The 26,543-nt window shown below is 22.2% G+C and overlaps 8 protein-coding genes across 8 annotated transcripts; 5 read left to right on the forward strand and 3 right to left on the reverse strand. All coding sequences in view use genetic code 6, as the record gives it.

Moving 5' to 3' along the window:
- Positions 1–1,638: 1,638 nt before the first annotated feature.
- TTHERM_000196499 (hypothetical protein) lies at positions 1,639–1,941 on the forward strand (the record flags this gene model as incomplete). Its single annotated transcript, XM_012797919.1, has 1 exon — positions 1,639–1,941. One exon carries the CDS (start codon positions 1,639–1,641, stop codon positions 1,939–1,941), a length of 303 nt encoding a protein of 100 aa, XP_012653373.1.
- Positions 1,942–3,797: 1,856 nt separating this feature from the next.
- On the forward strand, positions 3,798–6,645 carry TTHERM_00196500 (transmembrane protein, putative; the record flags this gene model as incomplete). The annotated part of the gene is made up of 2 exons (XM_001017304.2): positions 3,798–6,544; positions 6,615–6,645. 2 exons carry the CDS (start codon positions 3,798–3,800, stop codon positions 6,643–6,645), a joined length of 2,778 nt encoding a protein of 925 aa, XP_001017304.2.
- Positions 6,646–8,846: 2,201 nt separating this feature from the next.
- Positions 8,847–10,007, reverse strand: TTHERM_00196530 (class I chitinase; the record flags this gene model as incomplete). The annotated part of the gene is made up of 1 exon (XM_001017307.2): positions 8,847–10,007. Exon 1 carries the CDS (start codon positions 9,969–9,971, stop codon positions 8,847–8,849), a length of 1,125 nt encoding a protein of 374 aa, XP_001017307.1. The 5' UTR covers positions 9,972–10,007.
- A 4,763-nt stretch (positions 10,008–14,770) lies between these two features.
- On the reverse strand, positions 14,771–15,100 carry TTHERM_000196549 (hypothetical protein; the record flags this gene model as incomplete). The annotated part of the gene is made up of 3 exons (XM_012797920.1): positions 14,771–14,867; positions 14,934–15,019; positions 15,074–15,100. 3 exons carry the CDS (start codon positions 15,098–15,100, stop codon positions 14,771–14,773), a joined length of 210 nt encoding a protein of 69 aa, XP_012653374.1.
- Positions 15,101–15,414: 314 nt separating this feature from the next.
- On the forward strand, positions 15,415–17,121 carry TTHERM_00196550 (hypothetical protein; the record flags this gene model as incomplete). Its single annotated transcript, XM_001017309.2, has 1 exon — positions 15,415–17,121. The coding sequence occupies exon 1, from the start codon at positions 15,517–15,519 to the stop codon at positions 17,119–17,121; it is 1,605 nt and encodes a 534-aa protein (XP_001017309.1). The 5' UTR covers positions 15,415–15,516.
- An 873-nt stretch (positions 17,122–17,994) lies between these two features.
- Positions 17,995–19,590, forward strand: TTHERM_00196560 (eukaryotic translation initiation factor 4E). Its single transcript, XM_001017310.3, has 5 exons — positions 17,995–18,301; positions 18,450–18,544; positions 18,605–18,707; positions 18,918–19,101; positions 19,286–19,590. Exons 1-5 carry the CDS (start codon positions 18,017–18,019, stop codon positions 19,393–19,395), a joined length of 777 nt encoding a protein of 258 aa, XP_001017310.3. The 5' UTR covers positions 17,995–18,016; the 3' UTR covers positions 19,396–19,590.
- Positions 19,591–20,019: 429 nt separating this feature from the next.
- On the forward strand, positions 20,020–23,049 carry TTHERM_00196570 (BZIP transcription factor; the record flags this gene model as incomplete). The annotated part of the gene is made up of 9 exons (XM_001017311.2): positions 20,020–20,342; positions 20,512–20,928; positions 21,204–21,437; positions 21,495–21,712; positions 21,775–22,067; positions 22,120–22,237; positions 22,294–22,447; positions 22,509–22,641; positions 22,699–23,049. Exons 1-9 carry the CDS (start codon positions 20,257–20,259, stop codon positions 23,047–23,049), a joined length of 2,004 nt encoding a protein of 667 aa, XP_001017311.2. The 5' UTR covers positions 20,020–20,256.
- Positions 23,050–23,616: 567 nt separating this feature from the next.
- TTHERM_00196580 (hypothetical protein) lies at positions 23,617–25,068 on the reverse strand (the record flags this gene model as incomplete). The annotated part of the gene is made up of 1 exon (XM_001017312.2): positions 23,617–25,068. One exon carries the CDS (start codon positions 25,066–25,068, stop codon positions 23,617–23,619), a length of 1,452 nt encoding a protein of 483 aa, XP_001017312.2.
- Between the last annotated feature and the right edge of the window lie 1,475 nt (positions 25,069–26,543).

Here is a 26,543-nt window from a genome sequence, read left to right on the forward strand (position 1 = left end):
AAAATTTATTAATGTTTGTTTCATTTACAATTTGAGTTTACTTTTTTTAATTAATTATTCTAAAACAAATTGTGAATTATTTATTTATAATTAATCTTATATAAAATTTAAGGTAGCAAGAATATTTTGAATAATTTAAAATTATTGTAGTAGATTTTTTTTTAATTTTTTGTATTTTTTTATTTATTAAAAAATATTGTTAAATCAAATAATAAATATAAAAATTATTTTTTGAGGAAAATCAATGTTTTATTTACAAATAAGTAAGTAATTATGAAATTATTTTATTTTAAAGTTTGTATTTAAATAGAATATTTATTAAAAAGCGTATTTATCTATTAGTTGATAGGTATTTTTTAAGTTATATATATAAATAAATTTATTATTTAAATTTAAAAAGACATTACTGTAGAATTTTTTAAATCTTATTTTATGTTTTGTTTGAATTATACAGAACATTTTAGTAAAAAAACTTCATTTGAAATAATTTTATTATTTATTGAGTTTACACACATACATTTAGCTATGCAAAAATAATAATATATTTTTAAAAATTTATAGTATTATAAATGAAATAATAAAAATTAAATAGAATTTAATATTTTAATTTTTTGAAAATATTTGCTTTTAAAGATAAGAGTGAAAGTACTACACTCAAATATATATTAAAAATGATTAGAATGAATTTAGAATTATAATAGACTATTAAATTTTGTATTATGCTTTGAATATAGAAATATCAAAAGATACTTATTAAGGGTGCTATTAAAAATTAAATATATATTTTACGCGTAATGGAAATTAAAAATAAATCAAAAATATAGCTGTTAAAATTTTTAATTAAGATAAAAAATTATTAATAAAAATTTAGATTTTGATAAAAATTAAATTAAGATTCTGAAAAAGGGTCTATATAAAATAAGAAAGTCCTTTTAGTTGGGCTTTTTTATTTTAAAGTAGCTAGTTAAAAAAATAGGAAGTATTTCATAACAAAGAAATGTAGTTTGGAAAAAAGAAATGCTTAGTAATTAATCCTATCGGCTTGATTTAAGTTATTTGGAACTTCTCTTTGCTAAACTTAGCTATTGATGTAAATAGATATGACTCATTAATTTTAAGCAAAATATAATCTAATAAATTTGAGATGAAACAAAGAATTTCTACTTTCCTTTCCTACTTTTGTTATTATATCTATTTTATAATTACAGAGTCAAGCGAGGTTTTTATTGTTACTTATATCATTTATTTCTAATTTATGAATCATAATTTCGATAAGTGATATATTAATTAATGGAGATATATTTAAACTAAAGGAACAAAAAACATTGGATGAACTTTTGCTTTTTATTATCAAAATAAAAGATATTTGTCTAATACTGTTCCTAATGTTTAGCTTAAATAATCTAACAATGTTTAAAAAGTTTCAAGTCAAAATTTATGTATAATTCCTTTAATAATGGGAATATCACTTCTTTGAATCAAGGTTGAGTTTTCAAAAATTAAATATTAGTAAATGTTGCTTTTTATTTAAAACAATTGAAAACTCCATTGATCTGGGTTCTCTCTCTAATTAATTATTCTAAAAGGGCTTAATAAGAAGATACTTTATAGGTTTTATTCTAATTACTAATTGATCTCATGTTTATATAGTTTTAAGAGTATCCAACTTTATACTTTAAAAAGTTAGTAATAAATAAAACCAGGGTACAGGTGATTTAAAATTAGTTTTTAGGTTTAAAAATCATTTTATTTTCAACATTACGCTTTGTTTTGCTGTAAACAATATAGGCTCAGTAGCTGAAGGCTTCCTCTAAATATTATTTATAAAAATCATATAAGAATTAAGAGTCTATTAAAAATATAATGATAAGAATTATATTTTTATAAAGTGGTTTTAAAGGAGTAAATACTTTAGGAAGTGAGAATAATATTTAATTATGAAAGAAATAGCAAGTAGTTTTTTTAGAATTAATGTTTTGATAAAAAAAATCTTTTAATTTTGTCAAAATATTCTTTTTTTAAAAATTACTAGCTATCTCTAATTAATTATATCTATTTTCAAATTCTAAATTATTTGCTTCTTTAAAAAATAGTAAACTTTCCTACATTTGCTAATATTTACTTGTAAAATTTATTAATTCATATCTTGTAAAAAAATTAATCACTATAAAGTTGTCTTTAATTTATAGATTTCATTTACATTATTTCTTGATTTTAATATAAATTAATTAACATTTCTCTTAATGTTTTTCTATCTTAATTATTATTTTTTACATACAGCAAAATTCGAATATGGGCAGGTATTGAAGCTTATATGGAATTTTAAATTATATTTAATATAGTTTTGATTCATTATGCTTACTTCTTTTACAAACAATGATTTAAATAATACTCAAATTTTATTAATTTTTATTTATTTAAAAACATTAAAATATTTCATTTTTAGTTAATTAGTTTTCACAAAATTATTTTATAATTTTTATAAATATATTTTTTAATTTCAATTAATAAAATTAATAAAAATAAATTATAAATATTTAGAAATAAATATAAATAATTTAAATAAAACTAATGATATGCTTTTTTTACATAAAAAATATTTTAATATATAAAAAAAAAACTTTAATAAAACCTAGCTTTTTTTGTGAATTTTTATATTTAACTTTATTTATTTAATGAGGAGGATAATACAAATTTATTTTATTTATGTTAAAATTCATACTAGAATTTATATTTTAAATTTAGTAGATTTGTACTCAAACAAGCAATCATCCAAAATAAAATAGATAATAATAAACAAAAACACCTATTAAAAATCATCCTAAAGAAATAAACAAAGATGATAAAGAAAACTAAACAAAAAGAATGTTTTAATAAATGTCTTAATAAAATCTTATGAAAAATCCACCAGAGAAATCTTAAGCTAAATATCTTTTCAATAGATCCTATTTACGCTTATTAGAAGATTAAATTAAGATTATGGAAATCCCTATATTTGTTTATTAATATATATTAAATTATACTCAATTGTCTTAATAAATTACATAGTTTGTTATGCATGAACAAATTATTAACTTTTTAATATTTTTTTGAGAAAAATAAAACAAATACTCAATAAATAATTAACTATAAAAAGCATTATGAACATATTTAGCTTCATTTACGTTTTTGTATTTTTTTTGCAAATTAGTGCAAAAGCAGAGCAATAAATTAATGAACATAATATAAAAAAGAGCTGCGATGATATTATCATTTAAAATTTGTAGAAATAGCAAATTTAGTTCTCTATTGTTGACTAAGAAATTTAAGTAGACATCCACAATCAAAAAGAGTTTGATTTACATATCAAAAATTGTATAGCCAATAAAACTTTGACATTTAACCAAATTTCAGAATAGAAGCTCAAAAATATAACAATTTAGAATGCTGTAAGTACAAATAATAGTTTAATAAGGTTTAAGGGTTTAAGTTAAATTGAAATAGATTATTTTAAGGTAGAAAACTGTACAATTTATGCAGATTATCTTATAATAGAAATAAGCACTATTCAAAATCTGTTTATTAATTAGTTGTTTGTTATCAATTCTTATTAAATTAACTTAAGCAGTAATTTGATTGCCATAAACAATTTAGATATTTAAGATTATCAATTCCATGCATACAGTTTGTTTATATTAGCTAATGATTAAGTTGATATCAAAAATATTAAAATTTAAAGCCTTGCATAATTAAAAATACATTCTTCTAATAAAATTAGCATTGAAAAATTTTCTTTAATTACCAGATACATACTAATAATGGATTTCTACAGCGAAATAATATTTGTTAAAAACCTTTATGCATAGATACCTTACTTATAATTTATAAAAAATTAAGATCAAAAGGCAATAAATAAATAATTTGAAATTTAAAATATTTTTATTTTGGAAAATTACAAGAAAAATGATTAAATCTAAATTTATCTTGACCAATTTACTCAAAACTTGAATATAGGTCATATTCATTACTTAAACAAATTTTCTTAGAAATTTTACCTTTTTTTGAAAAATTTGCCAAACACTACAATTAAAAACATTGATTTGAATTTAGACAATTACTAAAATAATTCAGACCTTGACTAACCTATTATTACTGGAGTTAATTTACAAAATTTTACTTTAAGAAATGCAAATTTTTTGTCTAATTTCAGCACACTCAATATCAACATATTCAAATTTTAAAACGTGAATACAATAAAAATTGAATAGTTGAGTATATAAGACACAATTTTTAAATAAAAATTGGTTGATGTAAATAAATCTAATTATACACTCTTAAGTGGTTTTAGAGTAAAAAATTGTTTCTTTAATGAAAGTCTTATTGAGATGCAATAAACCCATATAAATATAATAAAAAACTCCATCTTTATCTTAGAATCAAATTCATCCTTGTTTAACTACTTTTCAGCTTTAGATAATTTAAATTAAACAAGCGAGTCAATTACAAAAAACTAAATGCTAGCTCTTTTTGACAAAAAAGATGGCTCTAAGTCTTTAATTAATATATATGATTTTTAAGAGGTTTATGCCTAAGATACTGCTTACGAAGTAATATTATAAAATATATAAGCAGATTTTAGTGGGTATGATTCTAGATTTATATCTGTCTAAAATCCTCATTTTGAAGTATTAGTTGAAAAAAGTAGCTTTTCAAATATGAAATCGTCCCAAAATGGAGGATGTCTAAGATTTTAAAATACAACCGCTGTCGGCATTGGTTCATCTAACTTCACCAATTGCAAAAGTAATAAATTTGGAGGAGCTATTTCTATTTTTCCTAAAAATTTACGCTAATATACTAATATTACAGGGCTCAATATTATAGGAAATAGTGCTTTATTTGGAGGAGGTATATTTGTTAACTCGAGAAGCACTATTGACGAATAAAAAGATGTTACCTTTAAAAATAACACTTCAAGTTATTTAGACAATGATTTATAAGTTTGTAAACTATCATTTGCTATAAAATAAATTATTGAATACATTCCAAATTATTTTTAGCAAGAATACCTAATAAGAAACATACCTTTGAGCAATAATGTTAACTTAACACCTGGTTCTATATACGTTGTTGCTATTGAGTTGTAGTTTTTTAGCAATCCAAGTGATGATGAGGATTTTTATACAATAGATAATTTAATTTTTGAGGGAAACATGTACGATTATTGTTTTTTAAAATAGGAAAAACCATCATTTGAAGATTATGCCCAATATCTAAACTACTCAATAAACATATAAGAGTTTGATCAAAAAAACCCATATATTTTATTTTAGCCAAACTCTAAGCTCTCCAAATATTATACTAACTTCTAATATGAAATTGAAATAATAGATAACATCGCTTTCTCAGCCAGTTAATGTATAGAAGGCTAATAAAGAATCTAATTTAATAATTTAGATAATTCTAGGTATATTTGCTAATACTGTTCATCTATGTCAGCAAATATCAGAAATGATACTTTTGAATGCCAAAGTTGTGATTCTTAGTTATTCTCTAAGTGCTATCTAAACTACACAGAGTTAAACACAGGATATTGGAGATAGAGTAACTAAATTAGTAAAGATTAAATTTACAAATGCTAGAGCGTATTTCATGATTCATGTATTGGAGGTAGTGGATATGGAAACTAGCTATGCTCAGAAGGAAGAGTTGGAAATGAATGTGCTACGTGTGATGAAACTTCCTCTTATTGGAACTCTACTTATACTGCAAGTGGACTCTATTCTTGTGTTAAGTGTGAAGATATTTAGCAAAATACTCTTAAAATATCTCTTGGCTTTTCACTGTTTATAATACTTCTTTTAATTATCAATTTTAATAACTTTAAGAAAACATAAAATTTCCTTTATCAGCAGTACCTCTCACAAATGAAGATCATTTTCATAGGTACTAGTTTTACTAAATTTGGACTTGCATCTGTCTATATAAAAGTATTGTCATTCAATGCTTCTCTCCTTGTCTTTATCTAAAATTAACTGGAAATTAACTTTTAAAACTCGATTCTTTAAACATCAATTTAATATTCAGCTCCGCTTTAAACGACTTTTGCATCTGTAAACTGTGCCCTCTATGAATTTTTTCCAAGTAGTTAGCATTAAGGCATAATAAGACTCAAATTTTACTTAATTCTACCACTGGTCATAATTCCTTTGACACTTATAACTCCATTCTTAAGATACTTATTTAAATTGTCAAGTCTTAGGTTTTTGAAATACAATATAGCTCTTTCAATAATTTATACTCTATTTATCGTTTTTTATAATTTAATCCTTAGTACTATTTTAGATTCCTTAACATGTAGAAGTTTTGGTAATGGTGAAAGAGCACTCTAATTAGATTTAACAGTACCTTGCGATTAAGCATCTAACTATTACATTTACTCATTGATAGGATTGGCAGTTTACTCTATTTTAGTCCCTGCATATTTGATTTATAGTTTGATATCTCGCAAACATAAGTTATATGCAACTTAAACCCTATTTTAATATGGGTTCTTATATTTGGAGTACAAAAAATAGTTTTATTACTGGGAATTTATTCGTTTTGGATTAAAAATTTCATTCTTAATAATATAGAAGATCTTTTTTTAGAATACTCAGTTTATGAACTGTCTATACATTGCTATTTTGACTCTCTACCAATATTTTTTATAAAAATTTTAACCATTCTAAAGAAGCTCATTAAATAAAATAGAACTAATTAGTGTTTAAATTGTTTTCTTGACATTTGTTTGCACAATAATCTTCTAAAGTTAAAATAATTCTCTCAATTAGTATCTAAACTATATCCCTAACATACTTCTATCAGTGTGTATAATAATAGCACTAGTTTTTAATTTATATATTTGCTTGGCAACTATATCATCTCTAGCTGAGACAACAGTTTTAAAAATACTCTCTAATCCTAAATTTTCTTGCATTCATAGATATTTTTCTAAATTTTATAATAATAGCAATTAAGAAAGAACAAGGAAGAATTTAAAAATTTTCAGATAAAAAGTCAAATTTATTATTTAATTCAAAAATCAATAAGAAAATTTTGAAATTAATGATAAAAATTATTTCTTTTGAAAAAAAGCCAAAGCCTTTATTAATTCATATAAATATGCTCATTAATAAAAAAATATTTTAGCTACCTAACTAATTATTTAACTAAATATTAAAGTTTATTATTCCTAAATTAATATAATATTTATATTCTATATAAAAATACATCATAAATTATTAAAATCCTTTAATTAATAATAAAAAAATATTTTAACTTTTTCTTTTATTCTCTATTATTTTATTTCATATTTTTAAATACAATTTTATAAATTATTTTATATTTTAATTAATTGATTTAATTATTATAAAAATTTATTAAAAATTGAAGAATCAATATCACAAATAATTAATATTTTAATTAATCCCGTGATTATTTATTTAAAATTTACAATTTATATTGAAAATTTTTGTTGTCTTTAAATGGAATAATGTTTGTTAAAAATTTCTCATTAACAGATATTTATAAAAAAATAGGTATTAATTGAACCATTAATATAAATATATTAAAAATCCGCCCTATAATTATGCTAAATTATTATTGGCATTAGCTATATAATATCTTCTGCTAATATATCTTAAATCTAATAATTTAATTGCAAAATGTAAACAGATTAAATATCTCTTGTAAAAATAAAATTACGATAATAAATAAATAAATTACTTTTAATTATCTATTTAATTTCAATTGATGTATTTAAAAAAATGATTGTTTAATTTGCTAATAAATTAAGAATTATATCTCTATCAAATTCTTTTTTAGCTTAAATAGAAAGCTCAACAATATAAATTATGATAGTTCATATTCTTTTTTTAAAATCCCCTAATATTTTTAGATTTTTAGTAACAAATTTTATTTTTAAATTAGATTTATAATGAGTGAGTGTGGAAATGCGATTAATTAAATTTTGCAAATAATTGAATTTATATGAATGTATGATAATTTAAATGAGTGAAAAAATTGCATTTGTTAATATTGATCAAACTATATTTTATATTTCTTTGAAATACTCAGTCATTTAAACGTAAATGTAAAAAAAAATAATATTTTTTTAGAAAACATTAAAAAATAAATTTAACTTCTTCAAAAATAAGAAAATAAGGAAGATAAAAATAAATTAATGCTATTATTTTTTATAAATATAAATGTATTTTAGAAATAGTCTGTTTAAGCCTTATTTTTTGCTGTAAAATTCAATCAAATAAGCATCTTTTATTAGCAGAAGAATATTTTTATTAGAAAGTAAAAGTAAATATTTTGCATTTATTTGAAAGATTCATTGTTGTTTAATAAATAAATAATCAATGATAAAAGTTTAATTTATTTAAATTGTATAGGTCTTAAGCTCTTTAAATTTTAGAGTATAAGAAGTAAATAAATAAAATTAGTTTAGATTTTAGAAATGAATTTTTAAGTAAGTGCCTTATTGATATTTTATAAAAAATAAATATATATAGACTAAGCGGATAGGAGATTAATGTTATCAGAAAATATAAGAAATGCAAAAAGGAATTTATGTCTTCAATTAAATAAGAAAAATAAAAGCCAGATGAGAAATTTCAAATTTATTTCTTTTATTTTTATAGTATATAAATTTGTTAAATCAATCCACATATAAAATTGTAAATTTTTAATAGATAGATAGTTAGGTGAGCGATCTTAAGTTTTAATCAATTTAACTAAGCTTCATTTGTCATTCTTTTCAAAACTAATTAAATCCACTCATTCACTCATTCATTTTTTGAGCTAATCAAATTAATAATTCAAACAGCTCTACAACAGTTCCAAGTGCAAGCAGGGTTAAGTAATTGAGAACAGTTGATGTGGTTTTCAGCCAAAGGACAGTTCTTTATTGGGACAGGATCAAGCTTGCTCCAAGGGAGTTCAGCATCCCAAGCTTGAAGAATGGCTGCAAACCATTAAACTCTGTACAAAGTGTGACCATAAAGAGGGAAGTATCCACTAGAGGGACAACAATCGTATCCACCATTAATCAAATTGATGACTTCACCCATGCCACCTTCTCCAATAATAGCCCTATGAGGGCTGTTTCTTCCAACAGGGAGCCAGTGTTCTTTACTACAAACAGAGTTTGAGCATGAAGAAGGTCCTAAGGGGCATTCTTCTTCACACTTGTCATGGAAAGGCCAAGCAGCTTAAGGAACGCACCATCCACCATATTAGTGTTCAGCCATCCAAAACCATAAAGCACTAGTCCAGCAAAGAGTAGTGTCGTCATTCAATTTAGTGGGATTTAAGAGTAAACGATCATCTCCGTAGAGTTATTAAGAGAAATCTGCATAGTTGTAGTTCCAAGAAAGTTAAAGAGGACCACGTCCATAATATTAGAGATTGGGATCTACATCACAAAGTTAACCAGCTGTATTGTAAGAACAAGCTTAACAGTTAGGACATCCATTTTCTTTAGTGCAAGGGAATCCATTGGATGAATCGAAAGAGGTTTCAGCTCCAATAATAGAAAGGAAAGCTGCAAATTCTTACTTGTCTTTTTCTTCGTTTCCACTGTTGCAAAATTCGGGGAAAGATTTTGCTGCTTCAGTGATTTCTGCAGCCCATTTATTACCAACAGCAGTTGAAATAACAGGATTAATAGATTAGATGAGAAGAGCGATACCATTCAAGCTACCTTCTGGGTTAATAGCGTTCATCCAAGCAGTGAAATCACGACTCTTACCATTAGTTTTAATGTAGCTTTTATCATATCCTTCAGGTCTATGTTGACTATGATTGTGGAATAATTGGTGATCATGAGGATTGGCAAATTTATTTTTTCCAAATAATTAATAGTTTCTGAATATGCTAGCACAGTTAGCAAAGCTTATCAATAAAATGAAAGCGCAAACAGAAAGTAATGCAATTTTCTTCATTCTTCTGAAATGTTTAGTATTTAAGGTAATTAAACTTCTTTTTAATTAATTTCTAATTATACTAAATTAAGAAATCCAAAAGATCCTTAAAAACTTGTTTGCAATTTTTGATGGCTTATGATTAGATGATAAAAATATCAAATCCTAATTATTTTGGAACTATAGTAAAGAAAATTCAGTGGTATCGAATTATAATAGGAGAAAAAATACGTATTTAATTTAAATATGAAAATCCTTGTTAAGATTTATTTATTTATTTTCTGATAGACTGACTAATCTTAAACTAAAATTAAAAACATAAAAATCAAATTTAATAATTTATTAACATGTTTTAATTTATAAATTCATTTTTCTACCTGTAAAAGAATTTTCAAATCAGTTAAAAATCATAAATAAATCACTTAGTAAGTATTTATATGTTATTTAAGAAAAAGCCACAAAATTTTCTTAGCCACAAAATGTGATAGCTTTTACAATTTTCAAATAAAAATTCTTTTATTGTTACAAAATTTATGATCGATTCAAGCTCATTTGTTTAATCAATTACATAATTAAAAAATAATTCTGTTAAATACTAGAATGAAAATGAATAAAAAAGCTATTTTATATGTTTAAAAATGATAAAAATGAATATATATTTTTATCTTAGTCATCAAAGAGTTGATATGAAAGAATAGATGTTAATCATACTATGTATTTTTAACTTATAATTAAATAAAAAATATTTAATTTATTAATAAATATTATTAAAAAAGGAACAAACTATTTTTAATTAAGTAAAATATTGATTACTTGATTTTTGTTTTCTTTAAGGATCTATTTTTTGATATGATTATTTCAATTATTTAATATAAATTACGTTTTACAGTATTGGTAAATAATTAATTATTTAAAAACTATGAGCATCTATTTAAAAAATATGTAATTAATTTAATTCAGATAAATACATACAATTAAATTAATATTATTTATCTATTGAAAAGAAAAAACCACTAAATACCTATTTATGAATTTTCACATTTTTCATTTATAAAATATATTTTAAAATAAATATTTAAAAAATTATTTTTTTTTTTATTTTTAGATAATTAATAAATAAATGGTAGAATTTATACAATCAATTTATTTGAATATATCTTATTTTAAGAATGCAAAAAATGCATCATAAAATATTAAATAAAAATTTTGTTTTTTTAAATTTTTAATAAAACTCTAAATTTAATCCTAGTTTATAAATTAATTGCATTAAATATTTTTTTAATTCAACCAATAATTAAATTTATTATTAATTTTTATAGAATTTTCAAAAAATTGCTCTCTTACTTTAATTGAAATATATATTCGACACTTTTTTATGATAAAAACTAAGTATTTTGTTTATTTATATTTTTAAAAAAAAAGAAAATTCCTTTTAAAAGGGTTTTTAAATATTTTAAAACTTAAAATAAATAATTAATTATTATTAGTAATATTTTTAATTAATATTTTTAACAAAAGCTAATAAATTTCTTTAATTAGCTACTTGATAAGCACTGGAACATACTACTTTATTGCTTTAAAAATAATTTATTTCTTTACTTTCTAAATATTTAATGAAAAGAATTTTAATTCTTTATTTTTTAAATAGCAAAGCTAAGTTGTTATTTTATTTTATAATTATAAATTATATCAAAATAAGAATAAAAAAAAAATAGAGTTTTTTAATGGAAAATAAATATTTTATTATTTTAATGCTTTTTCATCTTAAATTTGCTTTATAATAATATTATTCTTAAATTTTTAAAATTAAAAACTTAATTTAGAGGTTTTAAGATTTTTTATCTATTTTCTTCTAATGATTAATTTTTTTTTGACTTTTTTTAGTTTTTATCTAATTTGTCAATTAAATTTTAAAAATAAAATTATTTTTTCAAAAGAAATAACATTTAGATATAAATTATGTTAAAAAAATATTTTATAAAACAAACAAACCCTTTTTTTAAATTAATAAAATTATTCTATTTAACTTATTAATAATATTTTGATAAATATTTGCTTAAAAAGATTTTTCATATGTTTTTATAATTTAAATTTAATTGGATTTTTTTAAGATTACTTCAAAATGTTATTTGCACTTTAAGTATCTTATTTTAGGATAAAAATGGACTTTAATAGATCTTAGATAGGAAATAAATCATTTAATATCCTAAATTTAGTTTGAAGATTTATATGATTGACAAAAATCTGGTTTATATTAAACACTTAACTCACTTTACAATAGGAAACCTTACTGATCATATTTTGCATAAATTTTTTAATTTCTTATGGTAAAAGATTTGTAACCTTTAAGTGGACGACAATAAAATTAATCAAATGTAAATTAAGAAATAAAAATTAAGTTTAGTAATTAGTATTTTTTTGCTCAAAATATTAAATAGAATGGAGTGAATATTTACTAGCAATTTAATGTAACAAGAATATTAATTTTTATAGTATAAAGAAATAATTTGTAGCTTTTAAATATTTTTTTTTAAGCAGCTTTTTTTACAAATAGATTGATAGCGGATGTTTTTTAAATTTAATATTAGGCAATTAAATATTTTAAATTGGTTGTAAATGTATTTTGCAAAGGTTGAATCTATGCATTTAATGATTACATAAGTGTTGAAACGATTAAATTAAAAAAATAAATTAGTTACTTATGTAAAATAATTAGTATTAAATTAGAAATAAAAAATGAACTGATATAGATAATTTAACCCAAATAGACAAAAATAATTTAAATACGTATCACATGATGTAAAAATTTGATAAATCATTAATTTTGAGAATGCGCAGTATCAAAAATTAAATGCTGGAATGACGTAATTAAAATAGCACAACAATTCTAATTTCATATCTATGGTAGTATTTAAATATAAAAAATAATATATTCTTTAGAAAGATAAAATTAAGCTAAATATAGCAAACATGTTGTTTGATACCTACTCGCTTTCATATTAAATTATTAAAACTCTCTTTTGATCAAATATTTTAGCTCTAAAATGACTCTTTGTTAAATTTTTTATTTTAGTATGTTTTTGCAACATTAATTTCTATGCATAAAATTCCAACCTTGTAAATATACCAAATTTAAGCAATTAGGATATTTACACTGTAAATCTCTAAATAATTATTTACAATAAAGAATCTCGTAAGGGAAATAATAAATCACTGTATTAGATTACTCACACAATAGTAAATTTTTCAATTCAAGCATCAATAGAAAATATTAATATCAATTTTAATGTATGTGAGTATATATGTACTAGTTAGTTATGGGGAACGAACTTACTATATTTTGATTTATTTATTATTTATATTTATAGAATATAATTAAGAAAAAGAATTATTTTATTACCTTTATAATCTATTAAAAGTGTTTAAAGTCTATAAAAAATTAATATTTAATGAATGTCTATTATTCAAAATTTCTTTTATTTAACTAGCTTCATTTTAGCAAAAATAAATTTGTGTTAGTTAGTTAGTTAATTAATAAGTACGAAATTAAACACATTTTTAATTTTTAAAATATTTTGGCTGAGATATTATCAAAAAGAACAAATTATTTTAGGATTTTTGCTTTTTAAAGAATTTTTAAGTGTTTAATTGTAAGTTTAGGAAGAGGGCTCTGATAAGCTAAGCTAACTTTTATTCCGTTTAAGATATCTGAATCAAGTTTTTTAGGATTATTCAGTTCTAGATTTTTTAGTAAGAGTGCTTGCTTGCTTCCTAAAAATATAATTCAAATTTCAATGTAATTTAATTAACAAAATTTTGTGTAAGAAGACAGAAAAGTTAATTTTAAAGCATAAAATAAAGAAAAATCTGTTAAAATTTTACTAATTCAATTTAATAATATAATTTGATTCAAATATGAAAAAAATAACAAACTCATTCTTTTTAAATGAACTGCAAAAGAGCTAAAATATTTTAAAGTTATGCATGATGTTATGCTAAGAAGAGTAAGTATGTATTAAAGTTTGATAAGTATTAGAGAAATAATTATTGAGAGCCTTCTTATTTTTTAATTAATTTATTGTTGTAATTAGTGTTAAACTCTAGCAATATAAGCCAATTATTAATGAATAATTATATAATATGGATTTATCTGAATATTACATACTATCAATAAGTTAAGGTTCAATCAATCAAATAAGCTATCAAAATTCAAAAGATAAAAAACTATTTATTTATTTATTTGTAAGAATACGCACCTTACTAACTTCTATTTATTCTTTCTAAATGCGTCAATCAATCTTCTAAAGTTCCTTCCATAAAGGATTTTTCATTATTCTACTAAAATTTTGTGATGAAATTTGAAGCTTAACAATATTCTTTAAATTTTCGATATTTAAACTAGATTGCAATAATTTGTAAAGTTTTACAAACAGTATTTTAATATATCTAATTGAGGTATATTTGTGAATTAAGTTGGGTAATCACTACTACCAAGAGGAATATTCGGAGATTTGTAGAACATAATTTTTAATTTTTGAAAGGTTTTGTTTGTTTGTTATGTATGATTAACTGCAAATAAATATAATTTTCCTGATAAAAAGCAAAAAATGAAATTAGTAATTAATTACTTGACTAATTTTGGTTTACATTATGCTTTAATAGATATATTAATAAAGCAAAAAAATATTGTTTAAAAGAATGTTTCAAGCCGTTGATTTACACCTAAAGCAAGTATTTAAAAGCAAAACAAATAAAAAACCGGAGAGAAAAAAATATTTTGGCATGATTGAGTAAACAAATAAAAATATTATATTTTATATTCAAAATTTTTTTTTAATTTCAGCAAAATTTTTAAAACTTTCAATTTAATGCCCAGCCAAATACTATAATGCGTACGTAAGTTAATTTTTTTCTTTGCTATTGTTTATTATTAATCAAAACATTACTTTTAACATATTATTGCAATTAAACTAATTAATTTACATCATTTCGAAATCACGTAGATCTCCGTCTTTGTCCAAAGATAGAACACAAACTGATTTTGATTTTTTTCTGACAGATTTTGATTGCTTTTATAAAAATTATTTACATATTTCTCATTGATTCAAAGCAATTTTTATTACTTCTGTTTGACAATTGTCACTCGGCATCCTGAATTTTTTGCTTCTTACACAGCTTTGAAGCTGATTTGAATTGCACTGGTTCATGGATTTTAAGTGTATTTTTATAACTAAAAATGAGTACATGCTACTGTAGTAGTAATCTCGAGTACTTTTTTATTATAGATTTGGAATTAGGTATGTATGTGTGTAAATATGCAATCTACAAGATTCGATAATTTTGAATACTTTTAATTATCATGCTTGAAAATGATATATATATATGTAGAGAGAAAGAAAAATAAAGAAATAGAAAGGTTTTGATTGATTGAATAAATTTTTAGTTTATTTTAAATTAAAAAGAAATATAAATTAAGGGGTTCAGATATAATTAAAATATATACAATCTAATTAGTACTGTGAAAATAAAATAAATAAATTAAGAAAGAAAGAAAGAAAGATAAAAAATGCTTTTTGATTACTAAAATACTGTGGATTCTCCCACCAATCAAAACAACATATGTTTCTAACCTATTTATTATAAAGTTCAGCCAAGATATAATTACGATAGTTAGACTTGTTCTGAATACTCTGATGATGTTAACCATTAGGAAATGTCACAAATTTCATCATAAATTTCTACCAACACATACAAATAGTAGAGTTAAATTATTTCTAAGCTAAATACATAAAACGATTTATATTAGTGTGAATATGAAAAAAATCTTACAACTCCTTCATAACAATCTGAGTTTCAAATGACAAGCTCAATTAATTCAATAGATAATGGGTCATAATTCACATACAAAAATGAAAAAAGTGGTTGTGGTAGCGGCGAAAATAGAGTTTAGAAAAGGAAACCAAAATTAAATCTTGGGAATAAATAAAAAAATTTAGATTATGTTAGCACCAGCACTTTGCACAATATTAAGACAATACGTTAATACAAGCAACACTTAAAAAACTTCAAAAAGCGCTTTAATTAAACTGAAAATTAATGCGCATATACAAGTTTGCTCGTCAAGCAAGTACCTGATAGAGAAATTTTCTTCTTAATTGGTGATATAATTGTTGAGCCTAATTTTCGTGAGGAATGGTACTCTATTGGAGAACCATCACCTTATAACTACTATAAATGCTTGGTCCGTAATATATTCTACAAAGAAAGAAGAATATTGCAAAGTGATTATTCATAATCTGATAAGGGATTGTAAGATTTTAATAATATAGTGTAAATATTAAAGAACTATCCAGACTAAGAAACTCATGATTATGGCTTGATTTTGGAAGAATATCAATGGCGCTGTAAAGAATTGTAGTAAATTGGGAAAATCATGAAAAGTAATCCTGACTTTTAGTAATTTAGAGATATCTAAAATAAAAAGTATATTAATTTTACTGAGCGTTGTGAGAAATATATCGAAGCTTCAAGAAGCAAAAAAGGAGAATTTTTCTTTTATGCATTCTGCAAGTTAGATTTAGATAAATTTAGCTATGATATTTAGAGTTTTGGAGTAAGTGAAGCCATGTCTTAGCTGCTAGGATTAGAGCTTTCTACTCTTTCCAGTGTCATTTAAAAGAAGGGTTTAATAAGTTCTTTTTCTAACTGCACAAGATAAATGATTATGAAAAATTTCATTTAAGCTCTGTCAAAAAAATGCTAGCCTACTCAAAACTAATAATCTTAAGACGTATCAGACACTACTATCCTTAATCTAACTGTTCATACATGGGACGGTCTTTCTATTAACGTAGAAGGTCACTTTCACTCAGTTTATGATAGGAATAGTGATTTTTCCCTGATCCCATTCACAGAAATAATGTCTATGGTTCATGTAAAAGTTGATGAAAGCGTTCTCAATGCCGTCTACAAGATGAGATCTAATCAATAAACTGAAAAGATAATAATGGACGCATCTGGCGAAGACATTTATTACAACCTTCAATTCCAGGTATTCTATGATAAATTTTATGCCAGTAATAATAACGATGCAGAAATTAATTAAGAAAAAATGCGCTAAGAATTTGAAGAAATATAGAAAAAGACTTGCAAGTATCGTAATATCCTGTGATAGGAATGCCAAAATTAAATTCTTAAGTGAAATTACTACATAAATATACTAAAACTATCTCACCTCATTTGATAAATAAATAATTTAATAATAAAAACTCAGCAACAAAACAGAGTTAACAATAAATACTACTATCTTTAATAAACCATAAATAAATTATTATCAAACAAACAAACAATAATCATAAATGTCAATTAATATAAAATAAAATATCTCATTCTACATAGTCTATAAAATAAAAAATAACAACTTTTATACTTAATTATGTCCTAAAACTTCTATAATATATTATTAGTCTTGTCTTTCTCATTAATACTGTCATTCAATAACTTATCCTAATATAATTACTGAATAACTAAAAAAATACTACATTTTATTCAACTGCTTTAAATATTTCTACTTAAATATTTATAAATACTGTAATTCTTTATGCTACTAATATTAATCCCTCATTTAAATTTAAATTTTTTATATTTTATATATCAAATCCATCATGCTTGCTTAAAACTATTTTCATTTTTTTATTTGTAACTTATAAACACTTATCTTTTTATCATTTAAATTTTCTTTAAATTAGCTTATAGATTTTGTTATATTATATGAAAGAAATTCTTTCTTTTCAAAAAGTTTTTTTATAAAAATGATAAATTATTTGTCTATTTTTTCATTTTTATTTTGTATAGAGTAAATTTTAACTACTCATTCAAAGAAAGTTTTTGTTACCCCTATAAAATAATTAAATATAGAATTTGTAATACCATTTTTTTCATATTATTTTTAAATAACACTTACAATTGAGATGTAAATAAGATACTTACAATATAATTTCTTATATTATAATTAAATATATATATTAATAAAGTATGTAAATCATGTTTGTTGTATTTAAGAATAGATGAAGATTTAATAAATATTATTTAATTGTTTGGGAAAGAAAAAAAAAGAAAATTGTGTAAAAAGTAATAATTAAAAGATTTAATATTATTGTAGTACTCTGATTGTATTAAAATCTATCTTTATATACAAAACAAACTTATTTCAACTTATAATATTAATGTCATATCAGAAATACAAATTAAATTATTCATTTTAACTATGGTATGATCATTTTATACCAGAATAAATAGGAAAAGATTATGAAAAAAGTTAAATTATTGTTGGAGAATTTGATTCCATACAAGTAATAAGCATTAAAAATCTTATTTTTGAATATTTTGTTTGTTTTTTGATATAATTTTTAATTTCATTTCTAACATTTGTATCAATTTAAATATTTTGAGACGATTGATATCAAGAATAAAAATCTACCTCTTATTTAAAAATTGTAGTCGTTTTGGAGTTTATTCAATAATATCCCTAAGCTCAATGAGCTCTCTATAGGCTCGTCATATCATTTAATGAAATAAGGAATCAAGCCGCTCTGGTAAGATTTCTAAAATATTTATTGTAAGTTCGATATTTATTTGCAAGCTTTTAAAAATAGGGAAGACCCTTTAAATAGCGATGGAAGCACTTCTAAGCTAAAATTAACTTAGAAATTTGATGAAATATGGATAGAGACTATAGTTTTATGGATTTCAAACGAAGTAATTTATTAAATAAAATTTAATTGATTTTGAAGATAATTTTGTTTGTATAAGATAGCCATTTATTTACCCACTTTTATATTTAGAGATAAAAAATACCGCATTTTAGAAAAAAATTAATTTAATCCATTATATATTAATTGTTATATTATATTATTTACATATTATTATTGTAAACGTATTTTAAAAATATTTATATATTCTAAATAGTTCAAGGATAATTACGAAGAAGAGTTCATAAATGGAATTTCTATCACAAAAAAGTAAAATGATCTTTACATTTTATAGATATGGTAAAATAACAAGGAGGAGCCTGAAGAGTTTTATGAAACATGGAAAAATTGCATTAAGTAAAACATTTAAGTGGCTGATATACCTTCTTTGAATTTCAAACGTAAATAAATAACAATAAATAAATAAATTAATGAATATTTTTTCCTTTAACTTTCTATTTTAAGTGATACAAAAATACTCAATTTTCTTACTTAATAAAATAATTTGAATTGCTTTCACTTTTAAATATACTTGAATCTATTTTAATAATTTTAGTAAAATATTCTAATTTGATTTAAATAAAGTTTGTTTCGATTCTATTAGGGGCTTAAGGAGAAAAGGAGCTTAGTAAAAACCATCCAGGTCCAATCAATCTGCACAGCAACCTATTTCTTTGAATTAAAATAACGATTGAATTAATTTTTAAAGTATAATTTATTTGTGCGTCAGATTAAGTCTGACGTCAGCAATACTTAAAATAGCGACGATTGATGCGTTTGTGTGCTTGTGATAATAAAATTTCGTTTCAATTAGATTAAAACTTATTTTAAATGTATGAAAAATGACATTAATTTTATCTATATTTATAATTTGATTTACAATTATTAAGCATTTATTAATTTGGTTTGTTACAATACTTTGATAATAAAAATAAAAAATCAAGTGTAAGATAAAATGATGCAATTTATTATTTAATGGAATTACATTTTTTTTTTGAAAAATTATCATTCATCACATTTAGCTGGGAGGTTTATTGATAATGTGTATTCGATTTGCAACAAAATTGAAGATAATTCATTGTTTATTTACCTAATGAATGATTTTCCCAAAATAAATATATAAATGAAATGAATAAAGAACCATTGCAAATATATATATTGAATAAAAAGAAAAGAATATTTACTTATAATTATCAACCTCTATCTATCAACTTCGTAAAATTACTAATAAATGAAAATAGTATTTAATTGCGCCAACATCAAAAGACTTACGTCAGCTTCTTCTTTAATTATTTAAACAAGAGAAATATAATCATTCACAGAATTTTACAGTCAGAGATTAATTGATAAATTAATAAATAAATAACATTGATATTGATATTGAGAGAGAAAAGATAATTATAATTAAGATTATCTAATAAATTGATTTATATATAATATTAACTAAAAAAGTCAATAAAAAAGTATCAGAAATTTATTCTAAATCAACAAATAATCAGCAAAAGGCATTAGTTTTCACATCATTTAAGATATAATTTACGTCATTCTAAGTTGAGATGGATAGAACAGAAGGAGACGATCCTCTTCATTAATTCCCTGATAATGATTTCATAATTAATTTCTTAAATAATGACACAAAGGGGTACTTAAACATTATTTATTAAAAAACATGAATAAAATGCAGATAGAGTTTATTCAATTCTAAATGAATATTTCATTTTAAAGCCAAAGAAAATTACTCTCTGCAGCAACCTTAATTGAAATTATGTCTAACGGTTGGAAACCTAATAATATTTTATTTAAAAATATAGCACACTAGGAGTTCAGAACCAATTGATGGGAAATTATTCACACAATAGTTTGTTTGTTGGAGGAGATATTGGATATTAAACAGGATTAAGTAATAATGCTCCTTACCAATACCATAACATTGAAGACATTTCAAAGTATGTCTCGCAACAAAATACAGGTTTAGGGGAAACAACTGACTATTATTCATAGCATATGAGAAAGAATAATTCATATTAAATGCATTCAAACTAAACATAATAGTTGTCTTAAAACTCCCACTCTAATTTAAACTCTCTAAACTAATATGGGCAAAGTACTTAATAGCAACATAACTAGCATTCTTAATAAGGACACAATGGCGGTCATTAATAAAATCCTTAATATTTGTACTAGCCTCCTCACAATATTAAACAAGAACAGAATTAATACAATTAAATGTAAAAAATAAAAAATGAATATAATTTCTTTAAATATTATTTAAAAATAGCATTTAAATTTTCCATACGTTTTCTCTTTTCTATTTAAAATTTGTGAAAATTATTAGTTGATTTTATCATTAATGATGATCTTTCTATCTATCTAATTGATCAGCAACTAAATTTTTAAATTGTCTCTTTACTTGCTTTTTACTTTAAAAGGAAATTAGAAAAAATCTTTTTAGCAATAATTTTAGGAATTTTCCAAAATATTAAATTATTTCTTAAATATAAAGGTAAATTACAAAATTGGAGGATCAAAGTATCTCTGAATATTCAAATACTAATTATGGGTCTACCTCCAATAGCATTAAAAAGCCAGAGCATGTTTTTGAAAAGAATAAAAACCTCTTTAATTATAAGAATAATTTAAAAAACACCTACATCAACAAAATTAGCACTCTCATTACTGATAACCCAACTAGTAAGAGCAAGGAAAGACCTGCTCCAATAGTACCAGAATAACCTATGTAAATATTAAATATTTGTTAAAGAAAAGATGTTAATCTTATTCAAAAATTATTTAGTTAGCAATAGTGGTATCCAAAGGATCCCAAGCAATAGGCTGACGAAATATTTAAAGAACCCTTGAAGCCTGGTTAATTTGGCTACCCTTAAAATATGTAAAATATTGGAAGCAGCTTTAAGGTACCTACAAATGCGAATGTTCAAATGAATCCATAGCAGCTACAATAATAGCTAAAAAAAGTAAGATCTTTCGATGCCCTCAAAGTTGATGAAATAGGTAAAACCTTTCTCAAAAATAAATAAATTTTTTAGCTAATTAAAATATTTGTAATATTAAAGAGAAAATGAATTAGAAGCTGGCCAGAAATAGAGAATCTGCAAGAAATAGCAGAAAAAGAAAGAAAATATATATTGAATTGTTAGAAACTAAAGTTGCCACTATATCTGAAGAGCTAGAAAAAACAAAGAGAGTTTTAGAAACTAATAATTAATATTTAAATAAACTTAGCTTTTAAACATAGATTTTGAATGGATTCATTTTCGGAAGATAGCAATTATATGAAAAAATAGAAAAAGCTATTTAATCACAAGCTGAAGAAAATGAAATTAATTTGATGCTTGATTCTCTAAGAGTAAATAAATTAATATTTGTTAATTATTAAATATTTTATTATTGTATAATAGTTTAGACTCGGTGCTGCAGGTAAAGAAAGAATTACAGCTGTTAACTATTTCTTTAAGTAAATTCTTGACATTTGTGTACCAACCCATTATCGCTATTTATTGTGGAGCTCCTAAGAATGTATAAATAAGATTTACTAATTAGAATGAGTATTAAGAATTTAATTATTAAAATAGCTTTAGATATGTTTAATGAAGAGGGCACGGATGCAGATTAAAGAGCACCTTGGAGACAAGAGCTGATGAATACTATTTCACTTTCTGAATAACAAAAGAAGTAAATGCAAAAATTTAAAAAGCGCTTTACAGCAGAAAAACAAAAACTTGACGAGTAAGCAATCACTTTTAAAAAAATTATTTGAAGCTAAAAATTATTGTAAAAATAAATATAGATTAATCGAAGGACTTAATTAAATGAAAAAGTAGATATAAACAAAAACATAAAATGTTGAAAACATAATCGACGATATGCGTAATGTATTTACTCCAATTTAAAATGCCAAATTTTTAGTATTCCTAGAAAAGGTAAATAAAATAGCTATCTAAAACAAAATTTTAACTAATTTATTTATTTTTTAATAGAATAAATATAGAAGGGAAATTAGTAATATAGCCTTATGGGAGTCATTTAAGAAAGAAAATGGTGAATATGACTTTGATGAAGAAGGATAATCTGATTCAAGTCTACTTAATCAGCATATCTTAGGTTAGTAACCGAATTTACCTTCTGGAAATGGCATGGGAGGTGGATCTGACCTTGGCTTCATTTCTTAGTATTAAAGTAATGGAGCGGGAATGCATAATAGCTTGGATAGTAGTGATATAAATTAGATGTCTGAGGATGACGAAGAATCTCATGTAAAAGCAAATGATTAAGAAGGTCCAAGGAAAAAAGTATAAATTTAATAAGGAAATCAAAACGTTTATATGTGAAAAGTAAAGCACGAATGAAATTTCATTGAAAAAATTTGTAAATTACAAAGAATAATATATTTAAAAGAGTAACAAAAAACACTACTGCATGTATGCAGAGACAGATAGATAGATATACACACATATTAACCAAATTTCTCATTTATTGCTTAAATAGGCAAAAAATATACAATAAATATATAACTTATTTCAAAAAATCTTATAATAAAATATATTTAAATCATAATTAAATGCCCCTTCCTCTAAAAATAATAAAGGAGTTATTTGTATTAAGTCTTTAAAATATCATTTATATAAATATGTCTCATTTATTTTGATTTATATTAATGTAATTCATCTTTTACTATTCTTTATAAATCTTTAATTAATTAATTAATTGTCTATCTATGCATATTTAGGATTTAAAATAATCTATTATATATTTATTTATTATTTGAATTTAATTTTAATTTAGTTTTAAGCTAAACAAAAAAAAAATCATACATTTAAAATTTCCAATATTAATTTGTAAATTATATAATATTATTTCATAATTTATATTTTTATTTAAAGTGTTGTCATAAACATTCAATTTTTAAAAATAACCAAATGCTAAATTTTGTAAAATTGAGAAACATCTTTCGGTTGAAGCTTTTAATATTTATTTATAATTCTTATTGAAACAATTTTTTTAAATTTGTCTAAATAAAATATTTCTCCAAACATATTGCTTTTTTCTAGACTTATATTTAATTCTTGAACTGATTAAAAGATATCTAAATCTAGAAAAATAAAATCATAAACAAATCTTCTACTACTACTAGCACAAAATAAATTTATTGATGAGATATTTGTTTGTTCACTAAAAACAAACAAATCTTATATTAGATATTATAAATAACTCTCGTTTGTGATTTATTTAATAACGTCTGAAGATTTGATGGGGTAGTTTTTTGTACTTTCAAGTAATTTACTAGTAGCTTAATTAAGAAATACCAATTGCGACTCATATAAATCAATCGATAATTGATTTTATAACTCATTTTCTATTCTAACTTAACTACTGCCTTATAAAGCTAGTTCTATTGTTTTAATACACTTCTATATATCCACAAATAGCTATGAAACTTCTATTATAGAATTTTATGAAATTAAATTAATATACTCTCTTATTAATTTAAAGCTTATTGGACAAAATATTCTTGAAGGGGATTTAAACTTACTTAAGAAAGAATTATAAATTGTATTTATTATTTCTAAGTATTTTTAACATTATTAATCTCCACCCTCAAAACTATATTGATTAATTATTATTTAAGAAATTGTATTTTATTTTATTGCTGTGTTGTCTATTAGTATGTTCTTAGGGTCAATTTTTGTGATTGGAAGATTGTGCTCTGTTAGAAGCTTTTAGCTTAAATTAATTATATTTTACAACAGCATAAAAGAAAATGTTTAGGTATTAGGGATACTATAAGAATAAATAATATCTCCTAATGAAAATTAGTCATTTATGAATTAGCTCTCTACAAAAATATAACAACACTCTGTTTTTTATTGTATAATATCCACATTTAGTAAGTTAAATTTTATGAATCCTCTTTAAGCTATATATGACTATATTTCATTAAATGTATTTTTTGCTTCTTAAATAGAATTACTTTTAATAACCTCTAAACAAATTTCTTCACCCTCCTTATTCACTCTTAAACAAATCTTGTCTTTCATTTATGCATTTATCTAAATACTTGAATAGTATGGGATCTACTAAATAATTTCAAAAATATCTAATGGATAATTTTATAATATATAAGAATAGGATTATCTTATCTCATTAACAAGATTTTTTTTTTGTATAACTTTGTTTAGTGAGTTTACGAAATTCTAAAAATTAGATTAGACAAATTATATTTGCTCTTTACTATATTCCTATTAAGCATCAACAGAATTTTAAGCAAGATATACTAGTTTTTTCTGTCCATTATTAATTTGATCATCTTTAATTTTGAATTATTGAGTGAAACTACTTAGACTTAGCATGTTTATTTTAATATAAATCTAGTTTTAATTAATAATCTTAGCATATAATTCTAATCCTTCATAGAGATTGTTTTCATCAATTTTATACTTATTGCAAAAATATTTTTAAAATTATTTAAGTAAATCAATTATTTATTGTTATGATATTTAATTATTTTCAACTAAAGTATAGAGAGGCATATCACACCATTCCATTTCAATAGCAAAATACCTTCCAACATCAAAATAGAAGGATTCTTAATACCTTAAAACATGATTATCGTGTAACTATAAAGACTCTAATGCAGATTAAACTGCCTTCAAATCTTCATTTAGCATAAATTCTAAAATATAAACTAGTATGATCTTTTTCTTCTTTTAAATATCATCATACACTTATAAATTTAAGTTTTTATAGTAATTTTAGAACCCAGCAATTACTTCCTCTTCTCCTGTATAACCTTCGTTAATATTTTCTATTTACTTCACCTGCAGGAATTTCTCAATTTAATAATGAGGACATTATATTTTTAAAGAATCTTTTATTATTCGTTTATGTAGAGATAGCAATCTCTAACAGATCTAATAAGAATATACTTGCATTATTAATTTTAATTTTTAAATTATTTATTTTTAATTAATTTGTAAAGTAAATTGAAAATATATATTTGATATTTAAAGCAAATTACAAAGTTTTCGCACTTGAATTTTATATGGTAAATATCTTTCAATTTTATCAGATTTTAATTTTAATTAAAATAGACTTTTAATATTTGAGCTCACAAAATTTATGGTAAAATTTAAAAGAAATAAGACTCATTTTAAATATGTTTTAGAAAATTTATAAAATTTCTATTCTTAGAAAGCAAATAGGAATTCGAATATGATGATTCACTCATTATTAATTTTTACATTTTATATTTTTATTTTTTTAATTAATTTATAAAAGTAAATTGAAATAATATTTGGTATATAAAGCAAATTCCATAGTTTTCGTGCTTGAATTCTATGTGGCAAATACTTTTCAATTTTATCAGATTTTAATTAAAATAGAAAATTACTATTTGATCTTACAAAATTAATTGTAAAAAATTTAAAATTTCATATTAAAATGCTTTTTAGAAAATTTATAAAATTTCTATTCTTAGAAAACAATTAGGAATGAATATACCAGAATATCAAATATCGCTATTCCAAAATAATTATCTCTCTAGTATGAAATATATATTTAGTAGAATAATAAATGTAATTTTATAAATTTAAAGAAAATTTAAAATAAAAAAAAAGGTACCGTAATAGGCGAATCTCAAAATACAAAAAAAAAATCAAAATGTTTAGTCAAAGATTTAATTTTTACCTCGGTACAAAATGCGGTATCGGCACGGTAAGAGGGTAAGAAGTTTAGAGGTTATATGGTATATATATTTTTATATTTCTTAATTTAAGAATTTTATTGGTTAAATTTTATTGCAAATCTTTTTATAAATATTGTTTTC

Source organism: Tetrahymena thermophila, assembly GCF_000189635.1.
Source record: "Tetrahymena thermophila SB210 genomic scaffold scf_8254617, whole genome shotgun sequence".
Classification (NCBI taxonomy): domain Eukaryota; phylum Ciliophora; class Oligohymenophorea; order Hymenostomatida; family Tetrahymenidae; genus Tetrahymena; species Tetrahymena thermophila.